General features: G+C 35.9%; 1 protein-coding gene across 1 annotated transcript; it reads left to right on the top strand.

Annotated features, from left to right (window-relative positions):
• The first annotated feature begins 580 nt into the window (after positions 1–580).
• LOC133791412 (protein FAR1-RELATED SEQUENCE 5-like) lies at positions 581–2,170 on the top strand. Its single transcript, XM_062229341.1, has one exon. The coding sequence runs from the start codon at positions 581–583 to the stop codon at positions 2,168–2,170; it is 1,590 nt and encodes a 529-aa protein (XP_062085325.1).
• Positions 2,171–9,440: the final 7,270 nt, after the last annotated feature.

Raw genomic sequence — 9,440 nt, forward strand, 5'->3', positions numbered from 1 at the left:
CTCTTTTTCAAACCCCTTGTTTTTATTTTACGTGACATAACTAAGAATGGGGTCTGCCTATATAGATCAACTAAATGACCACCGAAAATGGTCATTTTTAAAAAAATTAGAAGGACCTTTATTTCTATTGTTTTACAATAACTTTACACTAAGGTCAAGTAAAAGATATGTTTGCCTTGTAAACATAAGGACAACTTTCCAATAAAATAAGTACACAGTATATTTACGTCATCCACCATATTAAGTTGAATGTTAATTAATGTACACTTAAATAACTCTTTCTTTGAGGCAGTGAAATGGTAGGTCAAACCCTTGAATTATAATATTGTATATAACATGTCCCATGATGATGCAATTAAATAAAATAAGTTATTTGGCCAAAATATACGAAGATGAAAATAAAAATTTCGTGTATTCATTTACATCTTTTTGGTTTTTTATTAATTATTAAGAAAAACAAAAGTAACCACCTAATGCAGCTTGATGCTTGTTGTATTTACTGCCCCCAAAATTCTAACTGATTACCATATCAATTATTAATTTTTTGAATTACTCAGGTAAACAAATACAAATGTAAGATATGGAGAATAAAATGGTCACAACACTTGCAGAACTTCAAATTTACAACAAGCAGCCACATGATCTGTCAAAAGAAGACATCATAGGCAAACACCTCAAAAGTCTCGATAAATGGGAAGAATTTTTTTCCGAATACTCGAAATGGATGGGGTTTAGTGTTCGTAAGGAAGATGTTCGACGTGACCATGAAAACAACCCGTGGCAACGTAAATGGGTTTGCTCAAACCAAGGTTTTCGACGCGACAAGTGGACAAACCTTCTAAACCGTAAGAAAAAACAGAGACCTATCACAAGAACGGGGTGTCTCGCACTTCTACGCGTGAACTTGGATAGGACGGAAAACACTTGGGTGGCGAAAGACTTCAATCCGAAACATAATCATGAATTAGCTTTGAAAAGGGAATTGTACTTCTTGCGATCTAATCGAGCCATACCAAAGTCAATCAGAGCCCAGGTAATGTCTATGCGACGATCAGGTATACGCACTTGCCACATATTCAACCACCTAGCACAAGAAAGAGGAGGACGCGAGTATGTACCCTTCATGAAAAAGGATCTTTACAATTGGATTGGTCGGCAAAGACTAGTTCAAGACGAAGAAGAAACTGACGCTGAAGGAGCATTGGGGTACTTGGCATGTATGGGCCGCTCTGATGTTGACTTTTTTGAGACACACACATTTGATGTAGAAAATAGGTTGGCAGACCTATTTTGGGCTGATGGAATTTCCCGTCGTGATTATGCTTGTTTTGGGGAAATTATGGCTTTCGACTCCACCTACAAGAAGAACTCATACAATAAGCCCCTGCTTATCTTTGTCGGGTTGAATCACCATTACAGGACAATAGTCTTTGCAGTTGCTTTGCTATATGACGAGACCGAGGAGACATATACTTGGGTTTTAGAGGAATTTCTAGAGTGCATGAAAAACAAACCACCTCCTGTGGTGGTCACCGACGGTGATCATGCTATGGCGAAAGCAATACAAAAAGTTTTCCCAACTTCTGTTCACCAGTTGTGTGCTTGGCATCTTCAGAATAATGTAACTATTAATGCGCCTCATCCTGTATTCAAGTCCAAGTTCAATGAACTACTTTATCAATACTGTACCGAGGAAGATTTTGAGGATACATGGAATAGAATGGTTTCAGAATTCGAATTTGAGGATAGTCGATGGGCAACAACTACCTACAATAGTAGGAGGAGTTGGGCAGAATGTTTCCTACGAGGGCATTTCTTTGGGGGACTAAGAACTACTCAAAGATCAGAGTCAATTAATTCCTACTTGTCCCACTTCCTGACGAGCAAACTCAAACTTAGAGAACTGGTTGGCCAAGTAGACAAGGCCATACAAAGTATTCGTCACACAGAACGGGAAGACGAATTCATCAGCAACCATAGTACGCCACAATTACCATCGAACATCCTCCAACAGTACTATGAACAGATGGCTTCGATTTTGACAAGGAACATGTACAAAAAAGTTGAGGAACAGATCACGAGTGCCCTGGCTTACTCAATGGACTCCACCAACGTATCCATTGACTTCAGGTTCTACTCACTGACGCAGTTTCCAAAGGGACTTGTATGAAGTAGGGTGTGCTACCATATTGTCGACGGTCATATAAATTGTACGTGTATGTTGTTTGAGTCGGATGGAATTCCATGTCGACATATATTTGCAGTTATGAAGCACCTCAACATACCATGCATTCCTGAATCTCTTTATAAGGACCGGTGGAAGAAGGATGCGAAAAACACGATTGGGTTAAAAAAATTATCCCACTCAACGGTGCCACCGGATGTGCTAGTTTGTACAAGATGGGGATCTTTAACTTCGCGTTTCAATGCAATGGGATACTATGCCACAAAACATAATGAAAATTTTGAAGAGGCAATGAATGAAATGTCACGTATGGAACAAAAATTTAAGTCAATGTCAGTGGAGGTCCAATCTGTAGACCAAGTTTCGAATGTGGCTCCTACTAACAGCCGCGATCACCCTGCCAACAGAGGAATCCGAGACCCAACTGTGGTAAGAACGAAGGGGAGGGAAACAAACAAGTCAAAATCAAAAGAGAAGGACACAGAAAATGGGAGATCCAGGAAAAATAGGTGTCGCAACTGCAACCAGTTAGGGCATAATAAGGTTACTTGCAAATCTAATCCTGCTGCTCACACAATAGAAAAAGATTACGAACCTTCTTGTAATAGTCCAACCACTGAAGCAGAACCGTGGTTATACCTCATGCAGTCTCAATTAAGCTTCACCGGAGACAAAAATCTTCAATTCCATCAGTGGTATAGCGATATTCCCACTAGTTCTAATATAAGGCCTAACTAGGATGATAGTAGTCACTTCATGTCAGCATGTGAATTAAATCATATATGAAAAAAAGAGTATGTTATATGTTTCAATGTTTAATAGTAACCTAACGCGATTACCCGTTGGTTGCCCATATTTTTAGACAAAGAACTCTATCACTCCTCACACACTTTCAGTGATTGAGTAATTGTTTTTTGGCACTTAACTTACATTATCGTACCACCCACTATTCATCTATGAAATCAGCTCCATTAACAGTTAATATTTAAAATTGCGCCACACGATGTTTATGTAAGTTTTCAGTTAATTATGTAACCTCTACAGACCTATGGACAGTAGGGTCGTAATCGGTGTTCATTTACCTAAAACTAGCAATGATGTCTATTAAGCTAATCCAAGTTTATTTGGACTACAAATATTTTGTACTGAATACCAAAACTAAAAATACTACATAAAAAAATACTCATTCGTCAATATTAAGGATGTATCTGCGATAACTAAAGTCTCTGGAACACATAATTAAAAATTATTAATAAGGGTATTATCTTCAATAATTAAGTCATTAACATAGATTCCTCATTCACTTTCACTAGAAGTTGAAATGAAAAAAATAAACGAGTCCACTACCCTCGTTCTCAATATTCAACAAAGAGTCACCAACCTAGACGCTCTACAATTTCTCTCGAATAGCTTCAGCATGTTCGTCGATCCACTAGCACATCACGTCCCACTATATTCTTCACTTTCATGTGAATATACTGTTCGTATTTACTAACCGCTTCCTTCTTAAGCTCCTCCACTGCTTGGGACATCTGTTGATACTCGGGCGTGAGAAGACTCGACCGAAGTTCCTCTAATTTTTTTGTCTTAACTTCCACCTCTGCTTCCAATTCTGTGATCCTCTCTTCCAGGAAATTGTTTCTTTGTTCCAACATACGATTATCGAAATTTATAAAAAAAAATTCGCTTTCCCTTTGCTCCAATTTCTGATGCAGATCATTGATGTACTGTATAGGCTCTGGGGGCAGGTTTGTTACTCTGTTGTGACTGAATTCTTCCCACTCCGGCGGGTCTAGACATTGTCGGTTGAGCTCGGGGAACACCTCAATATTACATGAGTCAATTGATGAATCGGAATCCATTGCCAACATCTGCAAAGAGAGTTGAAGGTAAATATGTTAAACTAACTGAGAAATCAATATGGAGGAGGTGAGATTTTGAAGAATGGAGTACATGATCATTTATTATCCAATACGTAGGGTATTGAAGATGTGGGCCCGCAATATCTTCAGGGTATGGACAAGTGATACTTCAGTCTTTGGTATTTCCATAATTTTGTTGTATCTGAAGTGAAGAAATTGGTCCCCACCCATTATTTGGCTATTTGGTTGGAGTACTCACTACACTTAATAAGTTCACCCATAATAATAGGTGGAATATTCAGAATTCCATAAGAAAGTGAATATCTAAGGAACACTGAAACAAAAATCTTTTGTTCACCTAACACTTCCCTTTAATAAACTAGTTCACTATCATATACTTGATTATAATGCGACCATATGAACTATTTAACCTTACATATATATTTTCAGTATCTATATGATGGGACGTACTCCAAACTAGTGGTTAACATAATATATATTTAAGACTATATGGAACATCCATTTAAATCAAAATTGAGTTGCTAAGCTAAAAATTACTTTCGAAGCACCAATAATTTTAAATGAAAAGGTGGTGGCACGTGTTTTTCCATGATTCAGAATTTTTTTTATTAACAAAGTTATTCTTTGGCGATGTACTCTATATAATGCCCAAAGAACTTGCAATCCCCACTAACTGCACGCACGCAAACAACAGAAGCATCCCATTCCCATTTTCTTTCTGACTCCGAGAGGTTAATATAAGATTTCCCATTGGAGAACGTCATGGCGAGCTCCAACAAAGATTCAACTGAGGTGAAGGATGTCAACATGTCTAAATCCGCCTCAAAGGCCGATGAACGCGTGAAATCAATCTGGGATAGTAGCAGGAATGCCTACCTTCTTCATGTACCCGAGTCATTGAACCTTCAAGTGACCAAAGTGGCACCAGGAATGAAGTTAACTACCCTGGGTCCCCAGGAGGTTGTTCCTAAACCAGCGTACAAAGAACCAGAGAAGAAAGAAGCATTGGACGTTGATCGTTTCATTTATGAGGCTATGAAGAACACACAATTCGTCCGTGCAAAAATTGAAAAGAAAGGATTGAACTACAAGAACATTGGTCGAATGCAGGACGCATTAGACACTATGAGTCTTTGCTTCCAAGAGTTGGAGGACATCGAGTTCTGACAACAGGGAAGAAGCAAAAGCTTAAGATGTATCACCTAGTAGTTGAATGTTGTGTATGTGGGTTATCACCTTTTCTCTTTTAGTTGACCTTAGTATGTCATTATCCAATATTTTTGGTATGTCACCTTCTGTATCCTCTCTATTTTCGCAATACTAATGCATGTGTGGTAGCACTTTATTGGAGTTGGCATTATTTGACAAATTTTCCTTGTAAACATAGCGCAATGGTTTAACCGAAGCCGATTTAAATTAATCCTGCTACTAAACCATTTTTGATAGACCACCAACATCAGCAAAAGATATAGACTAAAATGCAACTACCATACTTAAGGGTCAACATCCAACTCCATTCTCTGTCTAGTCGGCTGTCAGTTCCTTGAGCAGTGTATGGTATAGTGATGCTTCTGCATTAGGTGGCTTGTAGACTCCTACGTTTAGTAGGCTGGTAGTAGCTACTCATTTGGTTAAAAATAAATATATTCACATGAACCTGAGCAATGAACAAGTATAAGAATAATTACTTACACTTTGTTTAAGCAACTAAAATACAGTTTATTAAATTAAGATAAATATGTTACAATAGAGTCGATCATCAACAAGGGTAGAACTAATAAGATAAATATGTTACAAAATCGTAGTCAACTGAATAGATTATGATTTACAACAAGTTTTGATATAATCGGTCGTGTGAACCTGCCAACTGCATTTGAACGCACATCTAACTTGAACAAGGAAGAACCACATGTACATGAAACAATAGAGTCCTCTCTTTAGCACGGACATCCATCCATTATCACATCACCACCCATGATTTTCTTCACTTTCAAATCCAGAAACTCTTGGTATCTAGTAATGGCTTCTGTCTTAAGTACTTCAATAGCCTGGGATATCCGTTGATAATCAGCCATGATACAACCTGACCTATGATCTTCAAATTCCTTGGTCTTCTCTTCCACATGGGCTTCCAATTGCGATATCCTATCTTTCAATGAACGAGTCCTTTGTTCCAACCTACAATTCTCTAAATTTATAAAGAATATTTCGCTTGACTTCACCTCCAATTTCTCATGAAGATCATTGATGTATTGTATAGGTTCCGCTAGCAGGGTTGTTATCCTATAATGAGTGAACTCTTCCCACTCCGGCGGCTGTGGTTGGGGTCGTTGTACGTCAGGGAGAACCGAGGGATTACACGAGTCTGTTGATGAATCACAATCCATTATATTGCACATGCAACAATAGTTAAATAGGAATATATGAGATTTAAACAAAAATATTCATGCAAATAGCTTTGGCCGAAATTTGCAAGTAGTGAACTTCATTTTATGAGTATGAGGGTTTGATGAAGAGAGGTAGGATGATGGTACCAATATGTACCCTATGCGTAGGGTCTATTTAAAATAGTATATTGATAGTATAGGATGAACATGTGACATAGTTATTGAGTACAACAATAGGATAACTGAATTTTTTCAGTTTATCATGAACATTTTCCAGTTGCAATCTTTTGCTCACCTAACATCCCACAAAATGTGTTGTGTTGACCAATGACCTCAACAATTAAAACAAGTGATAGGATATGATATATTTAGCCTGTCATGCTATTCTATACTTACTCACTACAAGAAAATTAATTTTTACCTACTATAGCTACCAAATATATTTGGTAGCAATTAGTTATATTTTGCTACTAAATTATGGTAGCAAAAGAATTCAGTTGCAAAGTCTAAAAATAGAACACCAACTATTTTTACTACCAAAATTATTAGTAGCTAATGAATAATTTTAGCTACTAATTTCTTTTGGTAGCTAAATGTATGAGTGCCAAAATATAAATTTTTTAACTTTATATATTAATTGCTTCCATTTTATTTTGGTAGCAAAACTCAAATTTTTAGCTACTAGTTTTTTGGTAGAAAAAAATAATTTTCTTAATTATATTTTGCTACTAATTATTTTGTAGCAATATAAGTATTTCAACCACTAATATTATTCTACTAAAATATCGATAGTTAAAAGTATAAAATATAAAAACTTAATAAATCATATTTATTTTGAACATATTAATAATTAATTTTTTATAAGATAATTATATATCCATATTTTAATCATCTAAACTTATATATAATAATATATCTATACGTATCCATGTAAAAATTTGTATTCGTATAAGATCAAATAAATTAACTATGTATAAAATAAATTAAATAATTTTAAATATATATTACTATTAATATAAATACTTTACTATGTTAATAAAACATAACTAACCATAAAACTGTCAATTACTTGCAGACTCTCTCTCACACACACTTTATTTCTACTACCACTAACACTATCTAACAAACCGCTTGCATATATAAATATATATTTTGGGAATTAATTATAGGATTATCACTACACCTTAGTTTTTTCTCTCTCTCTCTCTATTATCATTTCCTGCAACGTTTATCTCTCTCTCTCTCTCTCTCTCTCTCTCTCTCTCTCTCTCTCTCTCTCTCTCTCTCTCTCTCTCTCTCTCCTCCCTCTCTTTCATTTATTCATTTGATACTTAATAATTGAATTTGTTTTTTCTTTCTCTTCTACAGGTTTCGCACAGAACTTGGTTGAGCCATTGGAGTTTAGAAGAGATATCTGTTTTACACTTTGGAGTAAAGCCTAAACTGTGTACCATCTTGTACTTTTGTATCAATAAAGCAATTTTAGTTTGAATCTTCAAAGGTGAACACGTGAAATTAAGACTTTAATCACAAATTAAACACCTATTTCCTATTTTCTCATCAACAACCATAAAGTGGACACATTAAACATATGTCTACCATACTAATAAGCTTTTGCTGATTATGAACATAAGTCATACCACTGAAGTTCCAAAAAACAAAAAAAATTCGCTTCGATGAAGTGTACGAGTACATTTACTAACTAAAAGTCACTAATAAATATTCACTAACGGAATGCCTGGAAATCCCTAATTAGGTCTAAGGGTCAGATTAGTAGGTCGTGAGGGCCGTAACTGATTTATTATCTCATTTAACTATTACATGCATGTTTATGTGAAATATATTATAAGATGATGTTAAATGCATGCATGTGGGTCAAAATTTCCTCTCAGGGGTATTTTGGTAATTTGCCCCGTTGAGAGCGTAATTGTACAATTGTATTCACGTAGGTGAACTATTGATGAGACCACATTATAATGTGGATTTTTTCAAGCTATTCGGCATGAGACGATCTTCGAATTCAAATTATCGGTTTGGTCATAACAGGGTTGAGTTCGGGGTTCGGGGTGCGTGTCGGGGTGATTTGATGATTAGAGAGTTACTGGGAATAAAAGGGTAATGGATATAATTTTATTAGTATTTCAGAATAATAAGAATTTGAGAGTGTTAATTATGATTAAAGAGATAGGTGGAAAATGACTGTTTTGCCCTTCGGGTCTTTAGTGATGAATTAAGCATGGAGGGTATTTTGGTCATTTGACCTAGCCTATATATAGGTTGAGGGCTGTACAAATACAACCAAAAACTAAATTTTTAATCATCATTATGAACAAAATAGCGACATTACTCACAAAATAAATTCTATGATTACGCCTTTCATGTACAAAATTAATAATTGTACCACTCAATTATCAACAAATTGACTTTTATGGATCAACAAACATGAAATCAACCACAAATTTGTTACCTTCTCATTATCTTACATCATTTCTTACAATCCATGATTGTCCATTTTTGACAGACAAATGCACACTTAGGAGCATGAGTAGTAGAACTATCGGGGGACATTTTTTCTGGTTACTGCGCATTCGCCACTACCTGATCCCACAAATGGGGATACCATTGCCTGAGCTTCATGCCCTACGACACTCTCACTCCATGTGTAACGACCCAAAATTGGTAATAGGGTTTAGCACCTTCATTAACGTGCCGGGAGGGCATAATTGGTTTATGTATGTGTTTATTTGGTTAAATGTGTGAAATTGATGGCATGTATGATTAATATGATTATGTGAGTATATTAAATGAATGTTTATGGTTATTAAATATGCATGTGGGCCCTCTACTGTTCATACAGGCATACTTGTAATTTTGGCCCGTTAAGGGAATAAATGCAGTTATATGTGATAAATGGTTGAGACCATATTATTATGTGGATATATTTGCAGAACATGGCTCGAGGGAACACAATGGAGTAGATTAGCG

This window comes from Humulus lupulus, chromosome 7 (assembly GCF_963169125.1).
Source record: "Humulus lupulus chromosome 7, drHumLupu1.1, whole genome shotgun sequence".
Lineage (NCBI taxonomy): Eukaryota > Viridiplantae > Streptophyta > Magnoliopsida > Rosales > Cannabaceae > Humulus > Humulus lupulus.